The 16,336-nt window shown below is 43.9% G+C and overlaps 1 protein-coding gene across 1 annotated transcript in view; it reads right to left on the minus strand.

The window, feature by feature from the left end:
- Positions 1-16,336, minus strand: part of TEX14 (testis expressed 14, intercellular bridge forming factor) — a 162,959-nt gene that overhangs the window by 53,476 nt on the left and 93,147 nt on the right. The window contains exons 13-18 of the mRNA XM_044285605.1: positions 13,765-13,841; positions 12,965-13,102; positions 6,297-6,364; positions 4,719-4,811; positions 1,953-2,016; positions 1,316-1,400 (exon numbers count right to left, since the gene is read on the minus strand). Coding sequence (XP_044141540.1) covers positions 1,316-1,400; positions 1,953-2,016; positions 4,719-4,811; positions 6,297-6,364; positions 12,965-13,102; positions 13,765-13,841 — 525 coding nt within the window. The remainder of the gene's footprint in view (positions 1-1,315; positions 1,401-1,952; positions 2,017-4,718; positions 4,812-6,296; positions 6,365-12,964; positions 13,103-13,764; positions 13,842-16,336) is intronic.

Here is a 16,336-nt window from a genome sequence, read left to right on the forward strand (position 1 = left end):
TAAAATTATTATTAATATATTATGTCCCAGAAATCTACTTCCCCTTTGACCCAGTGGCTCAGACTAGTTGGTAGGAATTCTTATAGTTCACCATACAAAAGCCTTTTTATAAACAGAAATTGCCCACAGAAATGTGATAACATTTGGGCTGAATAGATAAGAAGACCTGCCACTTCAAATGAGCAAAATATCCTTAAAAACACAATCAGCAGATCCTTTTGTGGAGGGTGAGGTGTGGTGGGGGGGGGGGGGTTAGCAGCCCAAGTATAAGGATGTTTTTCTGTGTGTGAGACTGTGGATTTGAGAGAGTTTGCGGCAATGCGGACAGTTATATACTACACTGTCTTTTTACATGGGCACATTATCTGACAGTAAACAAGCACCAATCGACAATGTAGCACATGAATAGGCGCTCATTTAGTACAAAGGGCATCTGTCATCAGATTTGTACCTATTACACTGGCTGATCTGTTACATGTGCGCTTGGAAGCTGAAGGCATCGGTGTTGGTCCCATGTTCATATGTGCCCGCATCGCTGAGAAAAATTATGTTTTATTATATGCAAATAAGCCTCTAGGAGCAAAGGGGGCATTACCACTACACCTGAGGCTCAGCTCTCTCTGCAACTGCAGCGTCCTCTGCACTTTGATTGGCAGGGATCACATTTATACTGCCTGGCCCTGTCAAAGTGGAGAGGAAGTGGCTGATGCAGAAAGAGCGGAGTGTCTAGGTCGGTGGTGGTGAACCTATAGCACGGACGCAGTATGAACAGCACAGGCAGCATACAGAATGTAGGCAGGCTATTATAGCTAAATGATAAAGTACATGGAAGATATACTATATTGGACTGTAGTATTCAGTGTAAATTGCAGTGTTGGCACATTGCGATAAGTGGGTTTTGGGTTGCAGTTTGGGCACTCGGTCTGTAAAAGGTTCACCATCACTGGTCTAGGAGTAATGGCAACGCCCCCATTGCTCCTAGAGGCTTAAATCTGCTGACAGATGCCCTCTAAATGTAGCCTACTGTATAGGGATGAACTATCATTACTGTCCTTTTTTTCACGCATGTTGTGACATTTCAACTCCACCCAAAACCCTTCTTGAGGCTCCAGCTGATGCTGAAACATCTCATCATGGGTAAATAAAATATTTTGGAGGGCTGTTTTTTTCACTTTTCATTCGGTTAATATTACAATATTCCTTCTGCTGTTCTTACTGCAAATGATTAGATGCATGATGAATGTCTATGCCCATCTTCTCTGCTGTCATTTAGATAGTAAAACCTTGAAAAGCATAAACCCATATTTCCGATTACCGGGTAGTTGTTGATAAACCAGTGGTGGTAAGCTCTGGCATATTGTTTTCCAATGGCTTTTTTCCAGTCCATGCTAATGTTTTATCTGTATGGAAACAAGCAAATCATTACTAACTAGTAATATCAAAGATGAATTAAAGCTTTGCAAGAAAGCAGCCGTGTTTTAACCCTGGACAACTCCCTTTTAACTAGGATATTCTGCTTAAAGCTTTCTAATCGTATAAATCCCTATAAATCCCAAAAGCACGGTCAGTGATATGTTAATCATCAACCACAAAAGCCAAGCATAACGCCATAACTGCATTTGAGTACAATAAATATCTATTCATTCTATTATTCAATGGCAATATCACGCAGTGGCCATGGAGGAATTAACAGTAAATGATCGAATATAGCCATTTTCACTGGCCTATTTCCAGTATAGCCAATGATGTCTGTAGCATTTTAAGCTTCCAGGGGTCCAGTGTTGTGGATTCTAGTCCCCTTTTTACTCCCTGAGATTATGGCCTCGAAGGATTCCTTTGGCGCGATTCCAGCTTTCAGTTTTCCAGCACAGGTGTGACAATTAAAGGGAGTGTATCGCAAGATAAAATGTAAGAATAGAGGCTGCATATGCTTTAAATAGAGTTTCACTTACCGAAACACGTACTAGGACTCCACCCTCCTAAGGTATGGTCCGACTCATCACACACATTCAGTGTCTAAATTCAAAATGCAGAAAGAATACAATGTTATGTATGCATTATATATGATGTATTCTCCTGAAAGAATTAAGATCAGCGCATGTGCATCTAAGTCCAACTGGATTCAATGGGAGAGATGTCAGCATACAGTTACGCCAAAGCAGTATGGCGCTTGAGAGGGGCTCCTATATTCAATTAAAAAAAGTAGGGTCGAAGGGCCACAGACCCTCACGCTTGTCAACTATTGATATACTATATGGACAAAGGTTTCGGGACACCTACAGGAGCTGTTATAACATCCCATTCAAAATCAATAGACATTACTATGGAGTTGGTCCTCCCCCTTTTACAACTAAAACAGATCCCACTCTTCTAGGAAGGTTTTTAACAAGATGTGGAAGTGTGTGTTGGAATTTTTGTCCATGCCATCAAGCTTACGGGCACAGTTTGTGCTGATGTTGATAGCAGAGGAGGTTTGGACTCTGCAGTTAAAGTCAGCAGGGGGCGTTAGTGACCTTTATACGCTATGCAGCTCAGTACTCTGAGACCCTGCTCTGCTCAGGCTGAGTTGTTGTGGTTCCTAAACAATTCCACTTTGTAAAAATACCAGTCACAGTCGATGTGACCCTTCTAGATATAGTATTCCACCAACTGACTTGTTGCAATTGTGGTATCCTATTACAGTACCATGCTGGATTTCAGTGAGCTCTTTAGAACACATCATTATTTCACAGCTGTTTGTAAAGGCTGATTGCATGGCTAGGTGCTGGATTTTATACACCTGTGGCAATGGGACTGAATGAAACCCCTCAATTCAATGATTAAGAGGTGTTTCCCAATACTTTTCTCTATAGACTGTATTGCTGAATGAAGGCTATAGGTCAGTTTAAGGTTTATATACACCTTTGAGCTAGTATAATCATAGTTGGCGACTATGTGCATTCTCAACCAATGAAAATCTTCTGCTTAAGGGAGTCATGCCGTAGCAGAATGTGGACAATAACCTATTACAACGCACCTAAAACAGAAAGTTAAGTAAAGTAAAGTGATACATATATATGATCTATATTTATTTTAGAGTGCAGCTTCTGTGTATAATGCTCGTTAATACCTGACCATACACCTGATTAATGAGCATTATACACAGAAGCTCACTCTAAAATAAAACAGTGGGGGAGTGGAACATCGTGGCATACAACTCCAGTGAGAGGAACTCGCCCGAGATCTGGCAAGAGGAGGAGGGGAGATTGTAAAGCTCGGTGCAACAAGCCATCCTTGCCGGGAAGCTAAACGGCTCGATACAAGGCGACCCTCACTAAATAGAAAAAAAAACAGTTGTGTATGTAAGTTGATCCCCCCAGAGAGAGACCAGCCTGAGGTCCGGTAAGGAAAGGATTCCTTATAATTTTGTATAGACCCACTCTGAGTGCACATGTTTGGGGAGTATAAGCTAACACGTGGAGAGAGGCCAGCAGCCAGGTGTCTGGGAACATTATAATTATAAATACCCTTGGACAAATTACTGCAGAAACATTATACGATAAACATGATTCTTATATCTATATATGTTTAAGCGCAAATTAACTCAATATATCTAAGGCTACTTTCACACTAACATTTTTGCTGGATCCGGCAGGGTTTAGCAAAAACGCTTCCGTTACTGATAATACAACCGTTATGAACGGATCCGGTTGTATTACCTTTAACATAGCCAAGATGGAATCCGTCATGAACTCCATTGAAAGTCAATGGGGGACGGATCCATTTTCTATTGTGACAGATTGTGTCAGAAAAAACTGAGCCGTCCCCATTGACTTGCATTGTGGGTCATGGCGGATCTGTTTTGCTCCGCATCCAAGGACGGAAAGCAAACCGCAGCATGCTGCGGTTTGCTCTCCGGTATGAGAACTGAATGCATTTTGGAGCATTCCGTTCAGTTACGTTTCGTCTCTATTGACAATGAATGGGGACAAAACGGAAGCGTTTTTTCCGGTATTGAGACCCTATGACGGAACTCAATACCGGAAAATATTAACACTAGTGTGAAAGTAGCCTAATAATACTGAATGACTTACAACTCAGATGAACATTATTTACCCAACTATATTGCATGATTCATAATTCAATTATACTTGATCTGGAGCATTTACAAGGATTATGATCTAAGCATATTTGACACAGACTATTTATTTAGATTATGTATTAGATTATGTAAGCGGTTCATTATTTATATCGATTTCATATTTTTTTGGTTGGACTAATCGTGTACAAAGTATAATGTCTTGATGAATTCCTACAATAGATATCATATCTTGAATATCCTGAATTCATCTGCAGCTATTCACCAATACATTGGAATACATATATTTTTTATATACATTCATTTTAGGTGTTTTCTTTCCTGTTTTTTTTTTCTTCCTGCAATTATGAATTAAATATAAATTATGGATTAATCATGGAAAATTGATGATATACACAATATTTTAGAGTAGTTTTATATTTTTTAAATTATTTTTGAAAAAACTATTGTTTACACACAACCCAGAAGGAGGAGTGCCTATCATCTATATGTGTCACTTACATTATTATTTCTATATACTGAAATTGGGTGTTTTCAGTGGATAGTGAACCCTCCGCTATCTAAAACCTGTATGAGAGAGCCCCCTTATTTACAATTAAATCAGTAAAGTGCTTCCATGCCCGTTTCAGCTGTAACATGCCTCTTGTTCTGTTTTCTCGACCGAAACATCATTTTCTGGAGTAAAGTAACTGGTTTCAGTGCTAAGATTTGAATCTGTGTCTTTGGAATAGTCCTGTCAAAATAAAAGAATAAATGAATTATTAATTGGCACATAGTTGGAAAAAATATATATTTAAAGGGGTTTTCTGAGATTTTATACTGATGACCCATCCTATGGATAGGTCATCAGTATCTGATCGGTGGGGGTCCAACATCCGGGAACTACACCGACCAGCTGTTTGAGAAGGCAGTGTCTTCTCTCTACTTTTCCTAGATGGAGTGATGACACGTTCACGTGTTACGTGGCCTAGGAGCAGCTCAGCCCCATACAAGTGAATGGGGCTGAGTACAATACCAAGCACAGCCACTATACAATGTACAGTGCTGTGCTAGGTAAGCTGTGAGAAGCACTACAAAAAGCAAAAAAAAGCAGGGTCGGCACCACACAGATTAAACCACTACATTCCAGCTTAGCGATAGGGCAATATTCCATAGGCGGTGCTCAGTAGCGGAAAAAAGAAAACATGAATATCCAAATAGCAAGATGAAGCCATGGCACTCACCCATATGTGAAAGTCCATTTATAAAAAATCAGTGCACAATGCGGGAGACATGAAGATTAGCACTACAAGCCGGCCTAAGGCCGTTTCGCGGTGTGTGAAGTTTTCTCAAGGCCTAAGCTGTGAGAAGGCCGCAGCACTCACAGGAGGGCCGCTGTCTTCTCAAACAGCTGATTGGCGGGGGTCCCAGGTGTCAGGCCCCCACCAATCAGATACTGATGACCTATAATGAGGATAGGTCATCAGTATAAAAATATCAGAAAACCCTTTTAATTCTATAGTAGTAAACCCAAAAGGTGAATTATTAGACATTTTAGTAAATGCTATCAGTACAGATGTAGGCTATTTCCACCATTCCTAGAGATTGAATGGAACAGAAGGGCCTCTGTTTGACCGATGATGCTCCATTCGATCGCATGGAGCATCGGTCAAACAGAGGCCCTTCCATTCCATTCAATGTCTGTGGGAATGGCGGAAATAGCCTACATCTGTACTGATAGCATTTACTAAAATGTCTAATAATGCAGTGAGAGAGAACGAGGACCTCCATACGACCAGACATGTATCTCCTATCCTATGGCACAACCCCTATAAGTAAGCATTTAGGTAAGGTTCTGTTCACACTGCTGTTTAGATTCTTTTCTGTTAGGTTTCCATTACACAAGGCTCTTGCTCAAATAATTCTTTAATAATGGAGACCATGACGTCAGTCTGAAAACAGCCTAAATGCCATGCATTGCACAGGCCCACATAGTCTCTTGACAAGTACTGCTGCTCTACACTGTCCACAGTCCAGGTAATGCAATGGCAAACACTCTCCTATTGTTATTAGTGTATGTAATGGATGTCCTAATATATAGAGATCGACTGAGGACATATTCTCCAACCTGCTGGCAATGAATGATTTTATTACAGCAGTAAATATTTTATTACCTTTTCTAAAACATCGTGTCAAAACGAAGACACAATATGACAGGCACCGTTTGAAGCACGCTTACCTGGAGTGGCTTCATTCCCCCTGGGATCTCAGAGCTGTCTTCATTCTCTTGAGATTGACAATTTCTACCTAATTAAAAAAAATGTAAAAAATATTCATTGCAAAAAAATGTAGAAATCTGAGCGGAACTATGTTCAGTCACTGTCCCCCACATTCTTGTTTTCCAATGGTGTGGAGCTCGCTGCAAAAACCTTTCAGCAACCCCCCAGTAAGTTCTCCCCCTCTCCCACAGCTGATTGCTTCAGATATCTTTTGAGAGCTCTATGCTTTCTTATAAAAGGTTCCTCCTGGATTTGGGTGCACAAGGACAGAGGAGAAATCAGCTGAACAGAATGATAGGTGTGTTAAGATGTGTTCAAGTAGTGTATACGCTGGACCATAGGTGCATTACATTTTATACAGATGTGTATTATGTACATGTTTTATCATGCTACGTGACTGATGCTTTCTGCTGCTTTGTATTGCTGTATATTTATTATACTGTATACTGCAAAGTGCAGATATAGCAACATTTTGATGAAGGATTGATCATTTTCTCTATATGTGATACATCTTATTCAGAAAACATATAGCAAGTCTCTGCAATCATTTTAAATCATATATATTTTATGTTATCTAGGGGCTATTTAGTTGCTACTCAGAACCAGATCCCACAGGAATCAGAAAATACCTACAATACTGTGACATCTAGTTTTTCTACATTTTTGAATAACCCATGCTCCAAGATCGCTGTATTAAGCCTCAATCAACTTAAATAGAGAAATAGATGGTCGGCACTACTCACCAAGACCATTTGGAATCCAGGTTATGGGAGAGCAAAAATGATGAAACAGGGGGGGTGCTCAGTGTCGGAAAAACACTGAAATCAAATGCAGCATAGAGAATCTGCCCACGGCACTCACCCAATTGCCAAAAAGTCCATTTAATAATGCAAAAGTGCACAATACAGGGCTGCATGTGCTGTACTTTGACTCCCTGTATCGTGCACTTTTGTATGAATAAATTGACTTTTTTGCAATTGGGTGAGTGCCGTGGGCAGATTCTCTATGCTGCATTGAAATTTGGTGCATCTCTAGACCGTCTATATTTACACTGTGTAAATATAAAAAGAGTTGTGCAATTTCATTTCGAAACTCAACGCAGAGAATCCTCCTGTGTTGTCTGGTTTTCTCTTCTGACCGGACAACCCCTTTAAGACAGGAATATTAGAACAGTATAATATATCACTACAAGAGATGAGTGAATTTTTCAAAAATTTGATTCGGCCAGTTCGCCGAATTTTGTAATTATTTTTTTTTGCTTCGATACAAATTTATTCGTGGTGAATCGCGTTAAAAAAAACAGCCATTTCCTGGCCTCAGAGAGCCTTTATAGTGGTGTAGAACACTGTGCCTTGCAGTAACACGCATAGGGAGTCATGCTGTGGTAGTGAAATAATACTGCGAGTCCGTATGACATGCAGATGACAAGCGGCGCTCTTAGAATCACTGCACACTTCACTTATTTGGGCAGTCACGGGGCCAAAATTGACCAAATAACTCAAGTATGAACTCGACCTTACAGGTCAATGTTAGCGCCAAGAAGAAGCGCACTCCTTTTACACCGTCGTCAGCTGATTCCACATAGATGTCTACAGAACCTGTTCTATATCTCCGACATAGTGGAGAGGGTGTCAGCAGTAAGTTGTTTGATGATTATTTTGCCCTTCCTCTGATCCGTCAGAACAATAACTCCCAAAAAACTGATCCTGCCTGTTGAGCATCCGCCTTCACTCGGTCAGCATTTGGTCAGTAATACATTAGTATTGCTAATGCCAAAAAAACAGGAGTGGATACAAAACAGAGATGATACATAAATGGAATATTTGCATGTGTTTTGTATCCACTCCTGCTTTTGGCTACCAAATCACAAGCCAATTCTGATGGGACCATACAGGCCTTACAGCTGCTACACAGACAGGATCCATTGTGCGTCCAATTTTTCCTTCCTTCTGACAGATCAGAAGAAGGGTCAAATAAATGATGATGTCAGCCAGGCTGAAAGGCAAAATAGTGGCCCAGTCATGAAGTGGGGAGGGTTGGAACAGCATGAGAAGTCCACAGAGTGGCCCTATGACATAGTTGTGAGGTGAAAGCAGCAGGAGGAGACCACAGAGTGGCACAATGACAGAGTCTGGAGATGGCAGCAGCATCAGAAGGAGGCCACAGAGGGGCACAATGACAGTGTGGAGGTGGCAGCAGCAGCATCAGGAGGAGGCCACAGAGTGGCACAATGACAGTGTGGATGTGGCAGCAGCATCAGGAGGCCACAGAGTGACAAGGTGTCAGTGTGGAGGTGGCAGCAGCATGAGGAGACCAGAGTGGCAAGCTGATATAATGTAAAGGTGGCAGCAGCATGAGGAGACGCCAGAGTGGCAAGGTGACAGTGTGGAAGTGGCAGCAGCATCAGCAGACCACAGAGTAACCCAGTGACAGAGTGGGGAGGTGGGTGGCAATACCAGTACCAGCTGAAGATGGTGGTTGAAAAAAGGAGCACTTGACATCAGATGTGTGGCATCAGGTGGGTGGCAGCGTCAGAATAGTTGTTGAGGCAGGTAGCCAGAAGAAACCGGTCTCTTTTGTCAAAGTGTTGGTGTGGCACCATGGATGATCTAGTCGATGTCTCAGGGTGGAAATCCTGGCTGATCCACGCCTGATTTATCTTGACAAAAAGGTCAGTCGGTCCACATTTTGGGTGGACAGGCGAGTTCTTTTTGGGGTAACTATGGCCCCCGCTACACAAAACACCCGCTCTGATGCCACACTACTGGCCGGGCAGGACAGCTTTTCCAGGGCAAACTCGGCCAGTTGCGACCACAAATGCAGTTTGGCTGCCCAGTAGTCCAGCGGATTTTTAATGATGGCTGGCAGGATGCACTCCAAGCATGCCACCACCCGCTGGTTCAGGTTCTGCTCCAGGTCTAGATGCTGCTGCTGGTGAGTAGTTTCTTCACTAGGCGGTTGAAGAAAGCTGCTCATCAGCGACTCTAGACTCAGGCTGCTGCTGATGGATCTGATACTGATCCTGCCACCCCACCCTGCCACAGAAGCCATGGCAGATGAACGTGACCGCAGAGGCCCCCCCCCCCCCGGTCAGACTTGTGATAGGATTGACGATGGCGCAGATAGGCAGCGGCCAACTGACTACATAGGATGTCTTTAGTAGTTCAGTTTGTCCTCCCTCTCAGCGGGTGTAAAAAAGTCCCCCATTTTGGACCGTTAGCAAGGGTCCAACAAGGTGGAGAGCCAGAAGTCATCCCTCTGCCGAAAGCTGACAATTCGGCTGTCACTACGCAAGCAAGTGAGCATGCTTCGGGCCATTTGTGCAAGTGACTTGGAGGGACTCCCTGCCTCCATCTTCACTGAATACTGCCACAGTGTGTCTGGGTCCTCTGCCTCATCTTCCTCATTGCCCTGTAGCTCCTCTGGCTGCTCCTGCTCCTCCTCTCCTGTCACCTGTGTAGAAAAACCACCCATTTTGCTACACATTGCTTGTGCTCCAATGTCCTCCTCCTCCAGTTCAGCCCCCACACCGCCACGTCTCCAGTCCCCTGACCAGCCAGATTTACCAGCATTTGTTCCAGGACATGAAGCAGTAGAATGATATTGTTCATCCTGTAGTCCTGGCGACTGACAAATAATGTGGCCTCCTCAAAGGGCCTAAGCAAACAGCAGGTGTCACGCATGAGCTGCCACTGGCTGACATCGAAGTTACACAGTACTCCTGTCCGCTTGGATCATCAAGAAATAGTTTATGGCCTTTCTCTGTTCGTAAAGTCGGTCCAACATATAGAGGGTGGAATTCCAACAGGTGGAAACGTTGCATATCAGCTTATGTTGGGGGGGATGCCATTCTGCCGCTGCAGCTCAAGGAGGGTGTGCTTTGCAGCGTATGAGTGACTAAAGTGCATGCAAAGTTTCCTGGCCACTTTTTAGGATGTCTTGCAGATAGGTGGAAGACTTCAGGAACCGCTTGACAACCAGATTGAACACGTGCCATGCAGGACGCATGGCTCAGCCCTCCTTGATGCAGCGCCGACACCATTTTCTTCCCGTTGTCGGTCACCATGGTTCCGATTTTGAGTTGTCACGGAGAAAGCCAAGATTCGATTTCTTGATGAAGGACAAGGAGTTTTTCCCCTGTGTGACTCAGTTCGGCCAGGCAAACGAGGTGCAGAACAGCATGACACCACCGTGCCCTGCACATGTGGTGTGCTGGAGGGGCACTGAGAATTGTCCCTGCATTGGAGGCTGAGGACACAGTGGAGGATGAGGAGGCAGACATTGTCGTAGGACCAGCGGATTAGAACCTGGAGGCGGAAGCTGCGTCACCTGGCCAAGTTGCTGGTGTGGCTGTGCAGGAACCACATTCACCCAGTGGGCCGTAAAGGACATGTATTGTCCCTGACCGTAGTTACAGCTTCACTTGTCGGCGCTGCCGTGCACTTTGGCAGACACAGACAGGCTCAAGGACTCGCCCACCTTCTGTTCTACATGTGTGTGCAGGGCTGGTACTGCCTTTTTGGCAAAGAAATGACAGCTTGGGACTCCCCACCTTGGCTCGGCACTAGCCATCAGTTCTCTAAAAGGTGCAGAGTCCACCATTTGGAAAGGGAAGGACTGCAGCACCAGCAACTTGGACAGGAGCACGTTCAGCTTCTGCGACGTTGGAGGAGTGCACGCATACTGTTGTCTCTTGGCAATCGCTTCGGTGATCGATTGCTGACGGAATGACTGACGAGGAGTAGGAGGGCGAGGAGCATCAGGACCAGCAGATGATGGGAAGCACAGACAGCTCCCTTCCGCTGAGGTGGTGGAGCCTTGACTGCATGAAATCGGCTGCGTGCCCCTGGGTGACGCAGCGGTTGCTGTGGCAGGCTGGACCACCTCATCGGAGCCACGGTGCTCCCAGGCCACTTTTTGGTGACACTGCATATGTTGATGCAGGGCCATGGTGCCAACATTGACACCCTGGCCACGTTTCCCCTTCTGCCCACAGATTCTAAATATGGCCATGTTCACCTCCTCTGGCGGCTTAACAAAAAACTGCCACACCACAGAGCAGGTGATTTTACCCCCAACACTACACACTGACTGACTGCTACCGCTGCTGCCTCCGTGAACCTGTGCACCGCTACTTCCCGGGCAGGTAGGCTCCTGCGAAGTGGGTGGTGTACCCCCATCTTGTTTGGCTCCCAACCTCCCACTACTGCCATCCTGCTGACTCCTGGCAATGGTAGCGACTTGCTGGCTCCGCTGCTGCCTCACGGGCAAGCTGCCACCCTCTTCTCCTGATGATGATGAAGACCCTGCGTCACCCGGCTCCCAAGTGCGATCAGCTACATCATCGAGTACTGTCTGCACGTCACTGATGTCCTCCTCAACCGTCTCTGGGTCATGAGCCTGACCGCTCGCAACACCAGCTCCCATGCCACTCTCCTCATCACTACTTGCCCGCCTAGTGGAGGAAGCGGCGGATGTCTCCTCCACATCTTGGCTTGCCAGTAGCTGCTGACCATCTTCTAGTAGCTCGTCCTCACTGTATAGTGGAGCTGTGCCCACAGCATACAATACTTCTCTGGCTGAGGGAACAGAAAAGGACAGAGGCAGGTTGAGGACAGGTGAGGGCACAGGGCCTGCTCCCGGGCTATGTCAACTAAGGGTTGTGTCCGACAAACCCACTGACTCTTGGCTGGGGGTGTCTGATGTCACTTGCGACGAAGTGGATGATCGAGTATGTCATTCAAGAACCGCTGGGTTGCTGGTCAAGATACGACCGCTAGCTGACACTGGGAGCTCAGGCCTCTCAAAGTGACCCCTTCTGCCACGGCCCCTTACCCTGCTGCGACCTCTGCCTGCACCAGAAACATTTAGGCCTCTGCCATTCCCCTGTGCAGGGCCTGGCACTTCTCTGCCTGACATACTGTTAGATCAAAGAAAAAAAGTCCTTTTTTTCACACTAATACACACAAAAAAGGGCTTTAGAATATATAACTGCACCGCTGAACGGCAAATATATTTTTCTTCGCCGCAATAACAATAACAATAACGGTTAGCTGGAATTAAAGAGCTGTATGATGGCAATTTGGGTCCCCAGTCAGTGCAGCAAGGTGTAATAGGATTGTTCCTATTACCCAGGCTGTAACCTCCCCTACTGAACCCTGTTCAACATAAATACTGTGGAATGATTCCTCCCTATCCTTTCCCTACACCTTGAATGCTCTTTCCCTGCACCCATGAATCGTTTTTTTTTGCACAATTAGGTTTTTTCTAGCACTGTCCCTAGCGCCTGCTGACGTCTGTCCCTGCACTAAGTACACTGGAAAATGGCAGAATCCAAGATGGATAAGGCTATTTATAGGGTGACATCACAGGGCTGGTTGGCCTCTGATTGGCTGCATCCATGGCATTAATGATGATCCTGCCTTCCCAGAGTTCCTTGCTCCATGTCCTCACACATGCAGCAGCCATTTTAGGAAAAAATGCGACTCGTTACCATAAAGAGTGAAGAAATTCGGATTCGGTGCAAATCAAATTTTTCCTGAAATTCTGGTCGATTTCCACTTCGTCATCTTCGATACGCTGATATCTAATCACTACTGTATACTATAGTTAAAATAACTACATAAACCTGCAAAATGGCGAAACAGTTTCTCCAGTTTAGTTTCTTCACAATCCTCACAGGTCTTGTTGCTTCTCTGCTCTTCTTCATGATCACAGATAGGTTCACACAGTTTCTTGTTCTGTAGGTGTTCACTATCAGCCCTTACTGTGTCGGAGATAATTTAAATGACAGCACTGTTAATGACACAAACTTACTTTATGGCTGTGTTCTTACCTAGTAAAAAGATACATTTTCTATACAAAATGCATACAAATGTGATTTTCCCCAATAACTACGTTTCTACCATACTTGTCTTACAGTCTTAAAGTGACACCCTGTGGACAATTTCAGAATTTGTAGCAGTTTATAAGTGAATCAATTCCCAGGCTATGGATATGGTCTATAGACAGATGCACTGTTTAACATTAGAAAAGCATTACATGAGATGTTATGCAAGCTCTGGGCATGATATCTGGGCAGGTTAGCATGGTCCATAGTGTTCTACTACAGACATTCTAGAATGGGAGAAACAGGTCTGGAAAATATTAGGTCACTGTTTGAAATGTAAAGAAAACATTTAGCCTATGCTCAGCAGATTTAGCAGATGCATAAGATAAGACTGAAATTATATCCACTTATTGGCATCTGTATATTACTTCTATAGTAACCCTTTCTTAATATACAGTACATGTATCTTTATATCAGGTGCCTTATATTTATGTGGCACTATTGAAAGCAGGTTTATCCAATGTCTCAAATGAGTTAACTTACAATTAACAAATACAAATAAAACGCTTGTAAAAGAAGAATATGAAGCAAAAATGCACCTTTAGAAGAAACCACCATTTTCCTTCCCAAATTCTTTGCTGGCCAATGTGGAGCAGAATTGGAACTTGGATAATACCTGTTCAATGAGGATAAAGAATAAAATGTAAAGGCTATTGAAAAATTTTAGGCAATTTTACACAAAAACAGCTAAAATTATTATTGTAATTGGGTTATTAAAAAAAATTTCAACAGTTTGGCCTCTGCAACTTCTATTATCACAGTACATAGTAAGCAGCAGAATGCTGTTCACAATTAAAGGGGTATTCCCAGCTCAGACAATGGGGAATATCACTAGGATATGCCCCCATTGTATGATAGGTGCAGGTCCCACCTCTGGGACCAGCACCTATCTTGTAAAACGCAGCCAAAACCAATGTGGCAAAGTGGCCACCACCAAGCGTTCCTATTGGCCTGCTGAAAATAGGCGAACGGCACGCTCAGCTATTTTCTTAACCACCTAGAAATTAATGGGAGCGCACCTCGCTGGTGCACCACCGCTTCCATTCACTTCTATGGGACCGACAAAATAGCCGAACTAGCTTCAGCGATATGCCCCCATTGTCTGAGATGGGAAAACCCCTTTAAATCCATCATAGCATCTCTCTTAAATGAGCTTCTAAACTGATTTATGATTAAAAAAAAGTAAAACGGTTGTCCAAGTTAAATAAAAACTTGGGCAGCTCCTGTACGTGTGCTAAAAAAAACTAAGGAAGTGATACTTACCCTATTCTTCTGCGCTCTGGTCCTCCCCACCACTGTTTGTTTTCCTGGCTGCAGTGGTGATGTTCCACGCACCCAGGTCACCACTGCAGCCAACCACTGGCCTTTGCCGTTAAGTGCCAGTGATTGGCTGCATGATGGCCTGTGTGTATTGTGATGTTCTGCAGCAGCTGAGGTGTATTGTGATGTTCTGCAGCAGCTGAGGAGTGTATTATAATGTTCTAAAGCAGCTGAAGATTATTCTGTACTGCAGCAGGTGTGGTGTGTATTATGTTCTGCAGCATGTGAGGTTGTATTGTGATGTTCTGCAGCAGCTAAGGTGTGTATTATGATGTTCTGCAGCAGCGGGGGGGGGGGGGTGTACTGCAAGGTTTTGAAGCAGCTGAAGTATGTTTTATTATGTTCTACAGCAGCTGAGGTGCGTATTATAATGTACAGTCAGGTCCATAAATATTGGGACATCGACACAATTCTAAAAAATTTTGCTCTATACACCACCACAATGGATTTGAAATGAAATGAACAAGATGTGCTTTAACTGCAGACTGTCAGCTTTAATTTGAGGGTATTTACATCCAAATCAGGTGAACGGTGTAGGAATTACAACAGTTTGCATATGTGCCTCCCACTTGTTAAGGGACCAAAAGTAATGGGACAGAATAATAATCATAAATCAAACTTTCACTTTTTAATACTTGGTTGCAAATCCTTTGCAGTCAATTACAGACTGAAGTCTGGAACGCATAGACATCACCAGATGCTAGGTTTAATTACTGGTGATGCTCTGCCAGGCCTCTAGTGCAACTGTCTTCAGTTCCTGTTTGTTCTTGGGGAATTTTCCCTTCAGTTTTGCCTTCAGCAAGTGAAATGCATGCTCAATCGCATTCAGGTCAAGTGATTGACTTGGCCATTGCATAACATTCGACTTCTTTCCCTTAAAAAACTCTTTGGGTCATTGTCCATCTGCACTGTGAAGCGCCGTCCAATAAGTTCTGAAGCATTTGGCTGAATATGAGCAGATAATATTGCCTGAAACACTTTAGAATTCATCCTGCTGCTTTTGTCAGCAGTCACATCATCAATAAATACAAAAGAACCAGTTCCATTGGCAGCCATACATGCCCACGCCATGACACTACCACCACTATGCTTCACTGATGAGGTGGTATGCTTAGGATCAGGAGGGGTTCCTTTCCTTCTCCATACACTTCTCTTCCCATCACTCTGGTACAAGTTGATCTTGGTCTCATCTGTCCATAGGATGTTGTTCCAGAACTGTAAAGGCTTTTTTTAGATGTCGTTTGGCAAACTCTAATCTGGCCTTCCTGTTTTTGAGGCTCACCAATGGTTTACATCTTGTGGTGAACCCTCTGTATTTACTCTGGTGAAGTCTTCTCTTGATTGTTCACTTTGACAACATACACCTACCTCCTGGAGAGTGTTCTTGATCTGCCAACTGTTGTGAAGGGTGTTTTCTTCACCAGGGAAAGAATTCTTTTGTCATCCACCACAGTTGTTTTCTGTGGTCTTCCGGGTCTTCTTTTTAAGAATGTTCCAAACAGTTGTTTTGGCCACGCCTAATGTTTTTGCTATCTCTCTGATGGGTTTGTTTTGTTTTTTCAGCCTAATGATGGCTTGCTTCACTGATAGTGACAGCTCTTTTGGAGTTGACAGAAACAGATTCCAAATCCAAATAGCAGACTTGAAATGAACTCTGTACCTTTTATCTGCTCATTGTAATTGGAATAATAAGGTAATAACACACACCTGGCCATGGAACAGCTGAGAAGCCAATTGTCCCATTACTTTTGGTCCCTTAACAAGTGGGAGGCACATATGCAAACTGCTGTA

The sequence above is a fragment of the Bufo gargarizans genome, chromosome 3 (assembly GCF_014858855.1).
Source record: "Bufo gargarizans isolate SCDJY-AF-19 chromosome 3, ASM1485885v1, whole genome shotgun sequence".
Lineage (NCBI taxonomy): Eukaryota > Metazoa > Chordata > Amphibia > Anura > Bufonidae > Bufo > Bufo gargarizans.